The 19,566-nt window shown below is 42.0% G+C and overlaps 1 protein-coding gene across 2 annotated transcripts in view; it reads left to right on the forward strand.

Moving 5' to 3' along the window:
• pappaa (pregnancy-associated plasma protein A, pappalysin 1a) overlaps positions 1-19,351 on the forward strand; it is a 90,133-nt gene extending 70,782 nt beyond the window's left edge. The window contains exons 17-22 of one of the 2 annotated variants that reach the window (XM_037118327.1): positions 46-280; positions 985-1,132; positions 1,505-1,620; positions 5,698-5,769; positions 7,250-7,348; positions 18,717-19,351. In XM_037118327.1, coding sequence (XP_036974222.1) covers positions 46-280; positions 985-1,132; positions 1,505-1,620; positions 5,698-5,769; positions 7,250-7,348; positions 18,717-18,821 — 775 coding nt within the window. In that variant the 3' untranslated portion in view covers positions 18,822-19,351. The remainder of the gene's footprint in view (positions 1-45; positions 281-984; positions 1,133-1,504; positions 1,621-5,697; positions 5,770-7,249; positions 7,349-18,716) is intronic. The other variant, XM_037118326.1, reaches the window with a different exon arrangement.
• The last annotated feature ends 215 nt before the right edge of the window (positions 19,352-19,566 follow it).

Consider the following 19,566-nt stretch of genomic DNA (forward strand, 5'->3'; position numbering starts at 1 on the left):
TTACACGAAACCCACAGGTCTAAATGTTAATCATCTCTTTCATAGGCGTGCCTTTAAGCGCCAGTGCACGGAGGACGGCAGCTGGCTCGAGGGGGCATGCGAGCCGGTGACTTGCGATCCCCCACCTCCCATCTTCCACGGCTCCTATCACTGTACCGACGGCTTCCGCTTCGACAGCGTCTGCAGACTCAACTGCTCTGATCCTGCCGGTAATACTGCTATCGCCGCCGCAGGAGGCTCTGCCCATACGGTGAGGCTGCTGCACGCTCCATGCAAGCAGGTCTGTCCATCTCTTTCCTCTCTTTCTATTCTTGCTTTACCTATGTGTTTGTCTTTGTTTTGTCATATGTATAAAAAGTGGGCATTCTCTCTTTTTCTACCGTCTTTGTGTCATTACTGTTTATGATGTTTTAGGTTCAACACGGCACAGAAGTTGTGAATTTATAATCAAATAAGATCGTATATGTTGGATATTTAACACCCAGAGCCTTCAAACTGCAGTATTTTGGACTTTAGACTACGACGTCTTCTCATTTGATACCATATAGGTATAATTTACTCATAATAGATGATGATTAGATGCAGCATTAATGATTAAAAAAAAACATTTTTTCCCAAATACACCCACTTTCCTCACCATCTTTTACCTGATACTTATTACACTGCCCCCGCACTGTCTGAACGCGTCTCTCTCACTGCTCATCTCTCCCCCGTCTCCCTTAGCCCTACTCAATTTGACGCCATGCTAATTAGATTGCTATTGATTTCCAGAATAGTCCTGCTGCCACAGACTTTTGAAATGTATACACCTTTTAATCTGTTCTGCCTCTCAGGCGTTGTGGGTTGGATGCCTGATAAAAACTGGATTGTATTTCCCTCTTTGCAACGGGATGCCATCTCAATGTCCTTGGCCTAGTGAGTGTTCGCGTGTTGGTGTGTGTGTGTGTGTGATTGTTTGTTAGTCAATATATGTGTTATTTTCAGGGCGCGGGGTCCAATGTGATCCGCTGCAGGAAGGATGGAAACTGGACAGGGTCGTTCCGCCTATGCCCGAACAGCAAGGGCCAGTGTTCTCTACCTCAAAACCTCCATTTTAGCCTACAGTACTCATGCAAGCAAGGACACGGCATCGGTATGTATATGTATATTTACTATTGAAAAAATTTCAGTTTCCTTACTACTGATGTCATCTTTCATCTTTTATTACTTATTATGACAGCTTAAGTGAGCCGTTATTCTTTATTGTATTCATTGCTCATTCTTTTCCAGTTTGTAGTTTCCATCCAAATTTGTTCTTAAATGTACTCTGTGGAACATTGGTTGCTTGGTTCGATTTCTCATACTGTCTGAAATGCTCTGTTCGATTTCCTGTCTCTTTATCTTGGAATATCGCACAATGTCATAATCTTTTAAGAGCGAAGGGGTGCGGATATGACATTTTGTCTTTAGTTTCAGTTTGTGCATTACGCACTTTAATTGTTTTCTGTTTCTCACATACACACAGGTGAGGAGTGTGAGCTGACATGCAGAGAGAGTAACAACGATGTGGTGATCCTCCCTAGCAACATGACAGTAGAAAGAGTACTTAAAGAGCACTGGAGGAACCCGCACAAAGTCAAGGTGAGTTCGTTCCGTGTGTTTGTATCCACCTCAGAGCTCTGACAGACGCACTTCACAAAGTTCTGTGATCCACATCTCTCATGGAAGGAATTTCGAGCATAGCGTCAACATCCTGGAAGTATCACACATAATGCAAAAATGACGGCTTGCGCCTTTCTTTTGTGGCCAATGGCGTGCAGATGTTTGTCTTCGAAGCATGGCAACCCTTGAATATTTTTATTCTGTTTTGGAGTTGCTGCTCCCCCTCACATCCCTGTCCTCAATATGACATTTCAACTGCCTTCTTGGAGAAATAAAAAGCTGCACAAAGCATCTTTAGGAAATAAGTGTTGTCCTCACACTGAGAAACAAATAATTGCATCTTTTGCAGCATTCAATACCCCATGTACTTGTCCTCACCAGAAATGAGCCACAGTGTAAAAACAAAGCAAAACAAAGCAAGAAAAAAAAACCTCCTGCAGAATTATTTTAAAGCAAGGGGCCCCCGCTACCACTGTGGCCAAGTTGTAAAGCCTTATCAAAAGGGCTAGTCATCAGTAATCACTGTAATTTTCTGAAATAAACCTATGACTCTGACTGGTTAACGACCTCATTTGATTTAGATATACCTCACAGCAACAGACTGTACTGATTAAGTGCTGTTTGCTTAAACTGGCAGATAGCAAAACACAGAGGTTAGAGGTGATCGTGGGGGGAGGTCATTACACACACAACCGTACACCTTGTCCCTGTGGGAGTGCCACTCACACATGAGTGGCACCCCACCCCCCAGGGTGTCATTTGGGACTTTTATGGCGCTCATGGGTGGGGTCAAGAGGACGGATAGGGCTATGGTGTGTACGTGTGATTGTGTATGTGTGTGTGCAGTAGGGTATAAAATACTAGACTACACCTCCTCTTCCAATTTTACTCCCCCCATTTAACTTGATTAATGCCAATAATGTGCAATTTGTTTAAAGTGTTTTTGTCAGCTTAATGCCCTCTTAGCTATGCAGCCTAGAGAACGATCCTGCTAAGAAGCATCAGGTTTTGTAACAGGAGAAGGAGGAAAGAGAACGCGACAGCCAAGTGAAGGAACACATTGTATTTCTCACTGTATTTTTTTCCCCTACAACTCCTTTTGTTTTTGTTTCATAGTCACCCTGAGTCAGCAGCTTTTTTCGGTGGATGTCTAGGGGAGAGGGGTGGCTCAGGCCACGTGGACATGAAATGATCTGTTTTTCATGGATTTGTGTAATTGATACGACTTTTGCTCAGTGGTAATTTGAGACCAGTAGCCATACTGTTGGGGGGGGGGCAGTGGATATAGCATGAGAGAGTCAAAAAGGTGAGGGTGTAGAGGTGAGATCTCAGAAGGGGGTAGTGTATCAGAGTGGAAGATTTAGGTGTTAGTGTGACTTAAAGCATGTGCCATTTCTGTTCCTCTGCCACTACCTGTCACCCGATTCCAGGATTGATTTTCCAGAGTTTTCTCTGTCGATAGTCATTTTTCTTCACAAACATGCAGATATATAGGCAAGCTCATACACTTTTAACAATGGACCATATACATGCGGCCATGTAAGGAATCTGATAAATGTTATTATTTCGACACTTCCTGATCGATAGCAACTGAAAAGACAATGAATATTGAAAATCTTGTGCAACATTTGGCCATATTTCAACAAATTTGATGATCCTTTAACTTCTGTTAGAGGCCAGCTGACATTAGCATTAGACTATTTTCTAGCCTAAATTACTGTTTCATGGACTTACACTATATAATGGTCAAAAGATGGTGCACCATAAGATTTGATTTGGCCCACCACATGTTTCTAATATCAAAATAATGATAATAATAATTTTTGGGCAGCTGTGGACGTCCTGAGAGGCAAGTGAAAACAAAATTAAGGAGCTTTGAAAGATTACCCTGGCAAAGCATTTTAAGTCATATTCACAGGAGAAAGAACACAGACTTAATAGATAATGGAAATAGATGACCAATCGATCAAATATATTTTTTTCACTTGTCTCTCAGTGTTTCCATACAGTACCATTTTGCGTCTTGACACAGTAAATGTTTGCCTTTGACCCACGGTCCACCATTAAGTTTGAGTTTTGGCCCTCCAATAGAAAGGTTTCCTGCCCCCCAGGTCCTTCATATTCCACCTCGAGGAATGCTGCCAATCTTTCTAGCAGGAGAAAAACAGATGCAACAGGAGAAATAAGGAAATAAGGGCTAAGCAGTACTGACACATGTGGTTTAAATGTATGATAGAAGAAATGCACAAGGTAGTCACGAAATGGGTTTTTAAGAAACAGGAACAGGAGCGGCCTGCTCTGCTGGAAAAAGAAATCAATCATGACAATGGCTAGCAGTTGTAGTAACAGCAGGAGTGTAGTAAGTGGGAGTGGACACCAGAGCATACTTCTCCTCTTGGCTGGGATCCTTTGTACAGTATCTAAAAGAGAATTCATGTCCCCAAATACACTTTCTAGTTCTACTTTGCTGACTTGGAGGCTAATGTTTCCCAACTTAATAAGTGATGTTGATTTATTGCCTTTAAACTAGTTGTATTTCGGTTCTTAGTGTGACCCACTTAGAATTCTCTCCTGCTCTCCTACCTCCACCTCCTCCTCTTCTCTTTCCTGTCCCTCTATCTCTAACGATTCTGTGCCCCCAGCACCCTCCTCCCCCTTTATCAGCAAAATTACCCTGTCGGGCTTGCTGTGGAATTAGTCATTTTCTACATGACATGACCTCGTCTGTGGTGGCGCTGAGATAGGGATCTATTTTTATGTGGTATCAGCGCCCCGGGGAGGCTTCAGAGGGTGAGGATCCTATACGTAGTGAGGGGTGAGGCCAGGCCACAATCATGGATTATCATGATTTACGGCCTTGCTGAGAGAGGAGAAAAAAAAAGAGTGAGAGAGAGAGAGAAAAAAATGAGAGAGAGGGGAAGAGAAGGAGTTTCTGGATGACATCATCATAGCAGAGCATGGGAAAAGGAGAATAAAAGTACAGAAGTTGCAAAAAGTTTCACCTCTAAGACAAGAAAATGTGCTTAATCTTCCACCATACAGGCTCTAACCATCTAGGCAGCCACTGAACACACATGGGTATGCACACTACAGACGTGCCCGCATTCTGCTCTGCAGTAGTACATCGCAGTAGTAGAACAGATACTCCCACCAGCTCTCGGTTGTCCTCAGATGCTATGTTGTTCTTTCTCTCCACCTGCAACCCCCCTCATCTTTCTTTTTTTGCATTGATTTGCTGACAGCGCTGAAATGAAAAATACCTTAGTTTGCTGCAACAAAATAGAAGCACGTCAACTTTGTGCAATATTGGTACACAGGGGGTCTGAGCGATGGCCCATCTGAGGTCAGCCAGTCCTTTGCTGTGGATGGCACTTTTGATCATGTGCACCACTATCCATGTCTGGTGTCACACTAATGCTGTAAACGGAACCCTCCTCCACACGCTGGCTCAAGTAGACTCTTACAGACAACATTTATCTACACCTAAACATATGCAGTCTCATGTACCTCAGCATTTGCACATGCAGGCACAAAAAAGCTGCCTGCCTCCACTGAGCACAAATGTTTTCTGCTGCATTTCAATGAAAAGCACAGTGGGAGAACAGGACGGGATTCCACACATTCTGCAAAGATATTTGAGAACCTCTATGTCTCTCGCTCTCTCTCATACTCACTTGCTCTCAGCTCTTTGCCCTCCTGGGGCCACAACTTATGTTATGAAAAAACAATTTTTTATCAAGTTCTATCCTGTCAAAATCAACTGATTCAGCTTTGTTCTGAGGTGGAAAAAGGTCAGTGTAAATCAAAGAAGGATTCACTATGAGAGCCTCTAGTGTAGCACCTGGACCCTTTGATAACTCCCGTGTTTCTTGTGTGAGTGTGTGTGTGTGTATGTGTGGGTGTGTGTGTGTGTCTGCTTTAACTTGTCAGTTACGAAATGCATGCAAAAAGAACACAGCCTTGGAAACACCGTTCACACGCTGCACAAACAAGAAGTCAAGCCATTGACAGCACCAGCATTTCTTAATTAAGTAAAATTGTGTTTTTATCTTTCAGAGTATAGTCTGTACAATGGGACTGAAATGGTATCCACACCCAGAATTGCTCCACTGCATCAAAGGATGTGAGGTAAGGGCTCGACCCAACACACAATACAACAGCACGCCCCACTTTCACAGTGTTTACATGTCCATACAAGCATGAAGATAAACACAAATTGTACACACGCACATGCTCATCTCACACAAAGGAACAGTTGGCTTCAAATCACATGAATATCGGGCTAAATAACCTTCAACCTTCAATTTTATTTGTTGTGTTTGGCCAATGGAATTAGGCCGACAATGGATTGGCAGATGCTTGAACAGTAAAACACTCAGACCAACCTGCACTGTAGGTAAAAACTGATTCCCCTGTCAGAATATTGGGATTTATAAGTCTAAAAATATTTCCAGTTAAGGCTGAGATTGGAAGCTATTTCCATAAAGGCTGTCAGATGTGGGAATTAAGCTAGAAATATAGTAGTATTTTATAGCTTTTAAAGGAGCATTTAGGCATTTGTAAACCAGTTGGAAATGCAGCTGCTCCACTGGTATCAGAATAATTACTGTGGACCGTTGGCATTTTACACCAAATTATGTACCAATATGTGGGTTTATTGAATGTGGACTAAAATGCTAAAAGTAGGCGATTGCCTCCCTTGTCATTGCAAATGGACGAGTTTGCCTTTCTGGGTTTCTTTCTGGTGTGTTAAATTCGACGTCACCATTGTACCAGAAAAAACTGGCATGGAGGCCAGTGACAACGTTACAATGGATACCTTTTTTTTTATGTTACTTAAGTCTCTCCCTCAAACTCCGTGCCCATCAAATGCTGTTTGAGCTTAAATGAGACGGATGTAAAACTATTTATGCGCTAACATCAACCCGTGTAATAGCATTGTACCGGGAGAGCGAAACTTGCTTGTCCACCCAGGCGTCATATTTCCATCACTGTTGATTGCAGCCATGGTCAATAATCACCCATGACTAAGCAGAGTCTTTTGATCGGGGAGTGATTGCTGATTGCTGTCTGAAGGAAGACAAAAGCCAGTGGGCGTTGGCGGGTTTTCTTATCCAGTGGGAAACGGGTATCATTAACTTTTTGTAATCTAACATATTTACTCATGTGTTACTGCTTCCAGTAATCTTAACATACGCTATCATGTAATCATGTCCTGGACTTGTAGACCTCTAAAAATGGTGCATTCGCACGTGAGAGGATTCCATTTCACTTCATGGAAGGATGATATCATCTACTTGGTTTAGGCTGGTTGGATAACCTGATTGGTAACCTAAGTGCAGAGGGTAGGGCCAGCCCAATAAATCACCTTATTGGAGTGTTTTGTGCAGTGAATAGTTTATGGTGTCCTCAGTTTGATTTACGGGTCAGGCCCACTAAGGGCTTAAAAAGTCACATTGAAAGATGAGGGAAATTTAATGTACTCAGATTCATCAGCAAATTTATCCAGAGACCTCCAAAGGGCCCTGAAATGCTCTAGAAGAAACCACCACTACAATAAAATGCTTCTTTGTTAACCAAATTGACGCACTGTCTTTTTCCGGTACAGCCATTCATGGGAGACAACTACTGTGATGCAGTCAACAATAGAGCCTTCTGTAACTACGATGGAGGAGACTGCTGCCAATCCACTGTCAAGACCAAGAAGGTTAGTGGCATGCTTGTATTTCAGAATAAACCTCACGCTTAAGACAAAGAGATGATGTTGGATTTGGTCCTGGCCACACTGATCAACTGTCAGTGTTTGTTTCTCAACTCTCAAGTCACAAATAGTTTAGGAATAAATTCCATGTCCCACATGCAAACGTTTTCTTCTTTTCACTGTGCTTATCTTTACTTTCCCACTGCCATGCAACCAGCGGAGGTTAGATTGCTGACTTTATCAAGCTTCGACATTTATATGATCAGTTCTATTTATACAAGGTATGTTTAATGGAAACCAAAATACCATTGAAGACTGCTGTATTTCACCTCTTGGAACATCTCAAAACAAATTCGTCCTTCCTTTGCCTGGTGTCCAACTTTAGATTACTGGTAGACAGATTACTGATTCTACATCCAAGAGAGTGGGAGTTTTCAGACTTCATCAATAGTCTTTTTTTCTGTGTTATTCAGTTCCCTAATGTGTAAAACATCTATATTTGTCTCTGGTTGCCTGTCTATGCCTTTGAACAAAGTAGCAAAGGTTACTATAGGAACCTGGAGTATGATTTACTTTTTTGTCTTCGGAATGAATAAAAACACCACCATTTTTTTGATCTGTCAACACCCAATCAGCTTTGTTGTATTTCGGCATTAAGCTGAGCATGACAAAAAGTTTGGTCATCATCATGGTAGCAGCTCTCTTAATTCAGGGAGGTACTTTGTTTGGCTCTTTCCAGCCAGCTGCTGGCAAGGGATCTGATTGGAAGTGTATTGTAGCTTCTGTGCTGCAGCATCTGCTTCTCTGGCCTGGCCTGTTTCTGTGAATCTGGCGAGGGACTTTAGTTGTACTCCTGGCATATCCATCTGTATGTCTGGCTAGATTTATATTGCAGTCTATGTGTTTCACTGGCTGTGTTAGTGTGTTTGACTGAAGAGTCTCTTCATTTCCTCTTTTGGGAAAGAGGACATACAAGGGACATCTCGCAATCTTCCACAGTACAATCAAAGGTCCTGCGATTGCTCCAGATCCTACTTCACACAGTTGTGCGTAGGCATCGTGCACGCCATGAGGATGGAAATAATGAAGTTTCTTTCCTGGGCAACCAGATTTTTTCAGAAATCCTCTTTGATGTTTGTAATTTGTTCCTTATTCGACCAGGGCATGGCCTTTGCTATCGGAACGTGGTCTTCAAACAGCACTGTGCTTCATTTTTAAATGGTCACGTCCACATTGGTTTCCCGCGGAGTACCTTCAAGTGCTCTAGAGAAGAGGTAGCCTTAAGTATGCAGAACATAGTAGAGCTAATTTTAATACAGGCATTCAAATCTTGCATAAAGCAGTAATGTCATTGTCAATGTCAGAGCAGACGGTCACACTGAGCCAGACAGAAGCCTGCTACACAAGAACCACAGACTCTGAACAACAATTATCTTTCCTGCCAAAGTCTCTTTCTTATCTAAAAAAACACTTCTTGTCCTTCCTCTTAACTTGTTGAACAAACCACCAGACACACGCTGAACAAAGATGCAGTACATTTAAAATCTCTGCAGTGGAATAACTAAATGTGTGTTTGGTTGGACTTTGTCTTGTAGTATTCCAAAGGAATCTAAAAGTATTTTATATATAGGCTAGCAGACAAATACTGCACAATGTCCCACGTAATATATATAAGGTATCAGTTCAAGTTCAATAGCAGCAGGGAAGTTGGTGAGCAGCCCGCTGGGAAGTGACCTCACTCTTGAAGTGGTTTCGCTGCTGTTGATTGACGCTATCTCATCTCTACATCTTCTGGCCCCCTTCCAGTGAAGGGGCTTAGCCAGAACTTGCATAACAGCCTTTTACTGACAGACCCCAATGGGGGGATAGACTCCATTGAATTACTGCGGCAACAAGAGGTTGAGCTTGGTGAGACGTGAACATGCCATGGGTCCTGTAAGAGATGGGATTTGTCCTGTTGTATGTAAAATGGGGCCATGGTCAGTCGAAGATCTGAAATGTGGGTTTCACGTAAGAAGTTCTCTTATGATGAGGGAAGACTAATCCAGGATGACAATGCTATCTATAAGGACATGAGGGCTAACTGAATAGTTTGCTGGATTTGAGATGATGTGAGTCGTGAGCCTTCATAGTCACCAGATCACAGTCCAGTTGAACACTTATGGGAGATCTGATGATAGTGGTGGAGAATGCCATCTAACATGTCAGTTTCAAAACAACCATTAACGAAATATCTTTAGGACAAATGGAGTAGGGTTCCAAAGACTTGTAGAATCTATGCCAAGGTTCATTGAAGCTGTTTTGGCACGTAATGGCCCAACATGAAGACACTTTATGTTTGTTATTTTTCTCCTTTATTTCATCACCCTTCTATATCTATTATTTAATTCACATGTCATGTGTTCTCCTTCTCCCAGAAACCAAAATCTTTACATGTAGAACTTGTTTCCATACAGACGAGGACATCACTTCATACTTTATGGTTGAACAAAGATTCACCAGTGATAAGTGCACTGCTGTTATCAATTTGTAGGCAAACATAGCTGTGATTATCTGGTCAGCTGCAGCACAGCAAACATACCTGCAAATGTCACTTTGTTGTGTTCAGATGGTGGTTTGTTCTGTAGTCTTCACTGCCACTGCTTTCACAAAAAAAAACTGTCTGCCCTCGGCTTGCATGCTACAATGAAAAATCTGTTTGATTTGACTCCCATTCCCCTGCTGGGGCTCAGCCTGCCAGCAGCTGTCAATTGAGTTGGACACATCCCTTCGGTGGATTAGACTTTGTCCTTCTTCTTTTTAATGAAAAAAACTGTGAAAAATGTTGACAGTATTAAGGTATGACTACATGTGATTTCAGGTCGATCTGGTGAATGTTTACTGCTGCAGTGTTTCTCAGCGAAGGATGCTACATGCCGATGGTCAATAGTAGTGTCTGCAAAACAGGTGTTACCAGTTCACTGAAATAATAACTATGTGCAAATGGAGGATCAAATTACCTACTTGGTCCAAACTTCACATCAGCTAAGACAAATTGGGTGAAAAGCAGATCTATTCCAACTACTGAATCATTGTTATTCCAGTGGGTTGCTACAGTATGATACAGTAAGTGGATTACCTGGACGGAAAAAAACTCCAGGCTGCTGTCTGAATTCTTCTTGAATGCATTTAGACCTGGCATCCTTTTGAGGAAAACAGTCTGTCTGGTGTTTTTCACGAATAGGTCCCCTGGAAACTATTCAGAAAGATACGAAAAATTGCTCTGAAATAACCAATCATAATTTGATTCATCGGCTGCCAGGAGCAGGAGGCGAGGAAGGTTACTGTGGGTGAGAAACAAAAAGGAAACACTAAGGAATGAAGCTGATATGTGAAATTGATACGGGAACAGAGGAAAGCCAGATGTTTGATATAATCCCTTTTGCTTGTTAGTTGCCCATTGCCTAATTGATGCCGCTAGCTTGCATACACATGTTGTTTGATGGCTCGGCCAGTGTAAACAGGCCTTATTTGCATGACAAATTAGTCACAATAGCAGTTTTAAATTAGGGGCCAGCCAACCTTTCTGACAACTTCGTCTTGTTGTTTTATGACTTTGATGTTTTTTCGTCCACATTTAGACTCTCTTCTGTATTTGTTATCATTACGGTACTCGTGTGTAGCTCGGCATTTGGATTTATTTGTTTATTCCTCTTGGGCAAAGCTTATCCTCATAGTCATCCCCATTTGATTAACACAAGTCAAAACAGAAACAGGGCATTTTGCACCTGATTCTGATTTTCTCCAAACTGAACACATGCGTGGCAGGCGACCAAGGCCAGCGTTACGTAAAAACTTCTAAAAAAAACAAAACAAAATGACACAATATATGACAAAAAGGAATCTGTAACTCATTTATGACAGGCTCTCTCATCTGAGCTGCTGAATAACACACTTGCTGTGCGACAAAGACAGGCAGTGTTTTTCCCTCTGTTGCGGGAAATCGATGTTCTTCTCTAGACCACAAGTGAAGAGTTTGTCCCAACTTGTTTAATTGTTCCTGAACACACACATGTTGTTATAGATTGCTTTGTCTGTGTCACAGTGGAGGTCATTTGATGTCAACGATGAATTACTCTGGCATTTATTTAATACAAAGAAGAATACTTTCTTTGTATTTTATTTTATTGATCAGTTTAACTAAAGTGAAAATAGATTAATGAATAATTGCAAATAATAGATTCAGTTATTTGCCCGGTTTAGTTTCAGAGGGGATCGAAAAGATTCACAAGAGTTTAATATGGGGCAGGTTTGATAGAGTGGCTTTAAATACAGTCAGTGGCTTAATACAGCGTTCTGGGGATTTGAGCACGAGTAGGAGGTTTCTGTTATTAATAGGAGGCTAACAACAACCCTGTTGCTTAATTTTCACTCATGTAAGATCTCAAAGACCTAATTTAAGAGTTTTTTTCCTTCTTCTGTAAGCGGGGGCACTACTGTGCTGCCAGTGTTTTGGTTTAGCCAGTGACCATGCAAAATGGTGACTCTCTGCATTGCCCTGTCTGAACAGTTGTATGTTTAAGTTGACAACATTATAACAATGCCAGTACAAACAAAGCAGCAGGCTGCGATGGATGTCACTCTTCTGTTTTTTATTACGTCAGTCATAAACTACGATTCAGTGGAAGCCGACAAGCTAACTTTCCATCTATGCTTTGGGCTGTGTATGTGGCTCAGCACTACGTCATGTGTGATATGTCCAGGGACAGTTTGTCTCCTTGTCGAAAACAGCCCTTATAAATTTGAAAATGAAGTGAATATTTTAACTTTTGCAGATTGGTCTGATGATGCCAGGCTACAATCAATCCGCGTTGTGTCTCTGAAGTCTGGATATATTTTTTCACCTAAGAATTTTACCAAATAACTCAATACTGTAAAATACAAATAAATGTGTTTTTACCCATGTCTACATTTTTAGATTAGCACATTCAGTCAGAAACCCTCAACATATAATGCAGAACTGTGACTGTGGCACTGTTTGACTGTTATTTAACCACCCTTGTTGATGTAAATAAAGTGGACAGAATAATAGAAACATCTGGCAACATAATGCACCACAAACACAATCATCTAAAATGACAAAACGGAATATTATAAGATTTATTGCAGGACTTTTGTATTGCAGTGTTCGGTGTACCTAAGAAAGTAAAAACTCAGTGTGCACCATATGTCACAGCATGTGCACCCCTCCACCCTCTCTCCCACACTATCCCTCTCATTCAGTCTTTCTCCTGCTCACTGACTTTCAGACACTCATTCACATTCTCTTACTCAGTAAGTGTCTCTCTCACTCTCTTTCTACCCCACACACAGACACATACTGTGCACACAGATGCACCAGCCATCAGTTGTTATGCACGAGATGCCTGTTGACTCAGTGGTAATCAAGCTCAAGCGTTGTTCTCCCTGATGTGTTGTGACACAGCACATTAGAACAGTGGTATGACCCCTCATATACAACCACCTCTTATTTGTTCCTCTGCCAAAACCTTTTACGTGCACTATTTCCCCTATGATCTTAACAGAAAATGCATTTTTCCAACAGGCTTGAACAGGGTCATATATCTTTTTCTCCTCGTAGTCCATCCAAATAGTACAGAGTTTACAAAAATAACCCTCATCATCTACACATGTTTAATCTTAAACCAAATGTTTTTGCCGATATTATGTCTTCAATCCACTGATAAAAAAAAATCCCACATCTGTTTACCCCTCCTTAGCTGTAGATGTGTAAATGACGTCTTTACAGCATTGTGTTTATTATCTCGTGCCCCAGAAGTCATGTCTTTTAAATCTGAAATGATTCAATGGTTCAATATGTGAAATTGTGATTTTTTCAGATATAACAATCAGTCAGTTTCTTCTCACACAAACATGCTTAACATATTTTTGTATGAATTATCAACAAAAATTAAAGCTGTCCAGTTCCCCCTTGCACCTCCTCTTCTGTTTCTCCTCCTGATAAGAGTTGGATAACCCAATGCAGGAGAAAAATCTAGAAAAAAGAGCAGTATTGTGAAGAGCAATGGAACTCGGCTGCTCATTTGATTTTACTCCACCTTCTGAGCATATGCTTCCCCCCGTCTTTTATTTTGGTAGAGATTTGTGTATTAAGGAGTTCTGGATGACTTGCTGTGTATTATTCCACCCCAGGAGCTTTGAAGGTGCAAGGACTGGCTGCACGTAAGGTCACCACAGGATCTCCCCTTAATGGTTGCAAGCTGTTGGCTGGATTTGGAGAGGCAGGGAGGAGAGGAGGCAAGGGTATATAGAGTATGCCTTTCTGAGGGTTGCCTGTGCAAGACCCTTTTTGTAGGTTCCCCCCCCTCCCCTCCCCACTTCCCCCTCGTTTGGAAGGAATTCCTTTCTTGGATGCTGGAAGCAGTACGCAGAGGGCACCGATTATATAGTTATACGGCTTGGCCTCTCTAAAACAACGTGCCTGTAGGTTTTTCTGTCTGCGTTGGTGGTGGGGTCTTGGCTAAGTGCTGGGCTCCCTCAGTCCTGTTTACAACTCTCAGTCTGGCACAAGTATGCTCAATACGTGACTTGCTATGTGTCACGACTGATGTTTGTGTCTAAGCTGATGGTCCGTGATAGTCACCATAGCCACAGCTGACCACTTAGCCTCTCTGTTTCAGTTGGTAATTCATGAGACCAAACCCTTTCAAAATAAGATTCTTCCACTTATTCATATCTGATTCGCACAAATACATTTTAACAGATGACTTTTGGAGCCATTACAGATAGATAAACCATGCCCCAAAGTCCAGATTAATGATGTTGATCCTTTCTCTAAACTTCTCTTGAGAGCACATCGACAGCCATGTGACTGTCATCAGCAGGAACCTTTGCTAAGGTGTAGGGCAACAAAAAAACTTGGTTAGGGTGAGGAAACAAGGACTTTATAGCCACCAACTTGCAGATATGAGATAAAACAAGTCAATGTATATTTTTGTTTTTACAGAGGACATGAACTCCTGGGTGAAAGTGTGGTGTTTAAACCACAAGATGTGTTGTATTTGGATGCTTTGGTTTTCCCCAGAACTTAATGGGAAGACTGGGTGTATCACCTGGATGCAATGCTGCATGCAGTGCTTGCAATTTCATGGGGTATAATAGTGGGGTGTAATGAGATTTTTCCCTCATTTTCTGCCTTAAATGTTCTATACCTGCAAGCAAGGTGACTTAATATCCACATTGCTAAGGTGTTGCTGGGACATTAAAGGGCAGGAAGGGTCTAAAGCAGACATACAAGCTATTGAACATACAGATGGTATCAAGAGTTGCCTTTTAACCTTACGCTCTCTTTTTTTTGTCAAGCTACTGCTACTACTGCTGTGGAGGGAGGAAGAGGGTTTATCTACACAGCTGAGTAAAGGGAGTCACACAGGGGGTGGGGGGGAACACACTCCTACAGTTTATAGGGGTTTGGAGTGTTTGCTGATGCCAAGTACTACTCATTTTGTTAAACTTACTTAACTTTACGCTCTCCATTAAAACTCTTTTCACTGTTGTTCTGCCTCACTCAGTTCAACATTCATTTAAGTTTTGTATATAGACTATTTTTAAAATCATAAGTGGCTCAAAGGTCCAAGTGATTACAACTTTTTAACCCTTGAGACTGTAGGTTCATGAGTTGGTCGATTAGATGGACATCCATTCATTAAAGCATCCCACAGGATGGTTGTTGATGTCCTTTGAAGACAGACATAACTGTTGCTAGATATATAACTCACTCCAATAGCAACTGTGACTTGCTAAGTGTGTTATATATCCCCACACCAGCCAGTTCCCCTTTCCCTAGACCTGTGCCCCTTGCACACCTTCTTCCCTGTAAGCACAGGCTGACAGGCACACACTACTCACAAAGAAATGAGAGGAACTCTGTGTTATTTTGACCTGCTCCTGAGATCGAAGGATGGGGCTCTGACAAGGTCCACGTTCTTCAGAAGGGCTTTCATGTTGCTGTTAGTGGGTGTCCTCCCCCAGCCCTCCTCCAGCCCTTGGATGTGGGGCAGCACGAGGGCCCCCAGGCCCACAAGGCCAGCCAGTCCCATTTCCCAGCCACCCTGCGAGAACCTCAAGTCAGGGCCAGATGTGGCAGCTGGGCCAGCCACCCTTGAGGTCAAGGTCAAAGGAAACCATGTCAAATTTGCCACCCACCATCATTTTCGAGATAGAGAGATAAACAGGACTAGCCTTGGAAGGGGAAGTGAGGTGTAGAATGGGAGTGGTAGGGATAGGATGAGTGCTGCAAGTGAGAGGAATAATAAAGCAAGGTAATGTAAGAGAGAGACTCTAAAGGAGAGAAGGTGTGAAACTGAGATAGTGAGAGAGATAGTGTAATTAAACTGAGAGAGTGTCAGGTGGGAGCCAGGAGCCCCGTGTTCTTGGCTTCAGAAATGCCACAGAGGAAACACTGCTCATGCAGTTGACAGCTGTTTCTGAAGTGTGTCCGGCTCTGGGCTTGTAAAGTCGTCACATGCAGACCTTATTTTCTCAGAGGAGTCTGGGCACTACCCACCTGGCCCTCACATTAGGAACACCCCCCCGACACAAACAACTTTCTTTATACTTCATTTCAAAGGGGAGCCTGCGTCACTGCTCCTCAGCGACTAGCATGCTTCCCTGTGTCATTCCACAGACCTACTGTCTACAAATCACTGAGTCTCGCAAACTGTTACTGGTGTTTCCTGTGTTTTACCACCCACTATAACATTTACACTATAGCTTTACACTGAACTATAATGTGAGACTAATGTCTTCATCATCACTTTTTTGTAAACTTGAGTAAAATGGTAAAAAAAAAAAAAAAAAAAAAAAAAAGTAAAATCTTTGACTGGTTCTCTTTACTTTTCTAACTATTGGAAGAATTTCTGAGCTGACAAACTTGTTGAATTGTGGTCAGAAAAACAACAACCGTCAGGCACGTGGGAAAGTTAATCTAGGTTTAAAGGGATCTACTCCTTTTAAGAAATTTGTGTAAAGACAAGAAAAGTCAGCCTCAGTGGTAAACAACCTGACCTCACAATGAGGTTTCCATTAAAATCTATCATAACAAGATGAATTTGGATTACATGTTTAGTCAGTTTTGGACTTTGAAGCAGACTCATGGAATCTTCAAAGACCAGAACTTTGACACCGATGCTACGCAGTATAACGGACACCATTGTTATGAATGTGTATTTTAGTGGATGAGAAAATTCTAATTTCTTCCTCATTCTTTGCTAATGCATTCGGTAATTACCTGGCTCACCCTCCCAGACGGTATTAGCTCACAGTGCAATTTGTTTGATGGCATTACAGTAGTGGTCTGAGTGATTATACAGCAGCTACTCCATATTCAGATAATAGCGCTGTGACTCTCCCCTGGAAACGACTCCTCTCGTAGCAGCCAGACAGCTTTCACTAATAGCATTGAACTACTAGCTGCCTTTGGCATCTGTATCTGTGTTGTATCTGTGTTGCTCACAGTGGCCTGTATTGTTGTTACATTTACATTGTGTACAGAGATCCATTGTGCAAAAAGGCAACAGCACTCAGCCCTAACAAGAAAAGGCGACACCGGCCGCAGGCCCCCACAGATTGTTCTGATAAGCCACCAGGACACAAAAGCAGACATGCCCTTGGTCTGCTGCCTGCCTTCAATGACTAGGACCACATGTGTTCCTTGTTTGGCCTGGAGAAGGGGGACACATTTTGTGTTCTCAAACAGCTGAAGCAGGCCCCCTGAGAAGCGAGCAGACAAGGCAAAAGCAGCTGGTGCTGGTGACGCACTGCCAGCGTTACCAAGTGACGTCAAACGCCGGGGGCAATGGCCACTGATCTTCCGGTTCTATTTTCACCTCCACTTTGACATCAGAGATACTAGGATATCAATTTATGTGATGTTTGGAGATTAAGATATATGACTGGGCCTATATAAATGGCGGGTGCACCAACCATTCCTTCCAGTACACTTACAGTCTTCAGAAAACATTTTTGTCATAACTCATGATATTATTCCACACGACAAGAACTATCAGTTCTCATTGGCTTGCAGGTGTCCTTTGTGTTCTTGTAACTGCACACCTCCTAATGAACTGTTGAAATAACACCGTGAACAGTTTAGCTCTGAGTCTAGGTACACTTTGTACCCATTACAGAGCGGTCTAATGAGAACCACACCAATTTCAAACCTGTTTGATATTTGCAAGAATCTGGTCTACATCAACTATGAGAAGAAGGAAGTGAATGAGCAAGTATGTGTACGTGTGTGGGGAGGTTAGATCTGATAAAGAGAGAGATGGGGGGGAAGCTAGGTGAAATGTCCATCCACAGGGCATATGTTATAGTTAAAGATATAGTGACATCATGAGAAAATAAAAATGTCGTTAAAACCCAATTTATACTTTTTAAAACATTTTGACCATATGGCAGTTTCCTCCATTGAGACATCTGATGGAGTAGTTTTTCTTATGAATTACACACCTACACTTTTGTAGTGTTTTTTCCCGTAGAAATCTGTGCAGGTTTTTTTGAAATAAGAATTGTTGGTTGATTCCTTTTACCATTGCCTTTATGGTTGTGCTGTTGTTGTGTTTTCTGGGGATGGGCAAATCAATAGAATCAGTCATTTAGGAAGTGCTCCAAGATGACATGTTTTCGTGCATGAGAGCAGAAGAAGTTGCTACTATAGACTGAATCACCTACACAGTCACCTCAGGGTAGACGAATGGTAGTTGATTTTATCTGCTTTGTGTAGTGTAGATATGCAAATTTGGCAAACTTATTTTTATTTCTGTGTTCTTTTCCAGCCGTAACTGTGAGGTTTTATCTTGTAAACCTCGGCAGACCAATCAATTCGATGTTTCTGTGTGCTTATTTCACGTACTGCTTTGATAGTCCAAGATGTCTCTGTTGGGCAGATTTCAAAGACACTAACTGCTAGATTTGGCTGAACTCAAGCCGTCAGTTTCTTTAGTCCGTGACCCATCAGGTCTTCAGACTAACATTGTCATTATTATAGCCATGATGACAAAGGTTCCTAACCTAGGAACCTAGGAAGTAGTAATTTGAACCCAATTCATGATCCTCTTAAACCCTAACTAAGTTGTTTTTGTGAATTACCGTAGCCAAATCTTGAACATAGCATCTACTCGAAAATTGTAAATTTAGTAAACTGCCTTGTTGTATTATTAAGGGTTTTATCTTTCCCTGGAATTCATCCTGACATGTCTGATGTCTTTTGAAACTTGACTTGAATTTGTAATCATTGCTTTTGGTCTGAGTCAATGAGCCATTGTGGAGACTATTCAACTTTCTGAATGTACCTTTTTTCTCTCCAACCCAGGTGATTCCCTTCCCCATGTCCTGTGACATACGGGATGAGTGCTCCTGTCGGGATCCCAATGCTATAGAGAACAGAAAGGACGAACATGTCCATTCCCTGGGGTGACCAACCTGAGCGGGGACCTCTGTTAAACGTCCCGGGACCCTTGCTCCAACGCAACACAGCCAGAGTGGCCGAGGCAGTACCCTCCTTCATCCTCCTCTCGGCCTCCAATTTCCTGCACATGCTGCTTAACAGGCATACCTCTTCATCCATACTGCAACCCCAAACCAGCTGAAAATGCCTCCGCCTCCACATCACAGAAAGTTCTAGAATAGAGGCTGGGACTCATGAGACTCCACAGAAAACTTCATTTCTAAGCTAAAAGGAAAGTAACCCTACAATATCATCATTAAAAAACAAACAAACAAACAAAAAAACAAACATATATAGCAAGGGAAAAAAATGAATAACAAGAAACAGACTTTTTTTTTGAAAGAATAAGAAAACAAACAAATGGAAAAAAAAAAAAACTAAACAAAAAACATAACCAAGCCTAGGTAGCATGCCTTTCGTTCAGTTTCGTGCTGGCTTTAGTGTCTATTTTAGTGACCTTGCTCTACAAATCACACGATTGAACCAAAGGTAAATCAAAATGTGCAAGCGGGGGGGGGGGGGGGGGGGGGGGGGCGGATTGTGTCGATGTGGGCTCCATGTTTCGCGAATATGAAGGAAACCAAGACAAATGTTAAAAATAATCCTCAGACACTTTGAAGGCATGTTAAACACCTTTTTTTTGGGATGGGCTAGAAGTTTGTGCTTATATCATTCCTGGTTCCAGAACGATCAGACATTCTGTAACTCTACGTCC

The sequence above is a fragment of the Acanthopagrus latus genome, chromosome 12, assembly GCF_904848185.1.
Source record: "Acanthopagrus latus isolate v.2019 chromosome 12, fAcaLat1.1, whole genome shotgun sequence".
Lineage (NCBI taxonomy): Eukaryota > Metazoa > Chordata > Actinopteri > Spariformes > Sparidae > Acanthopagrus > Acanthopagrus latus.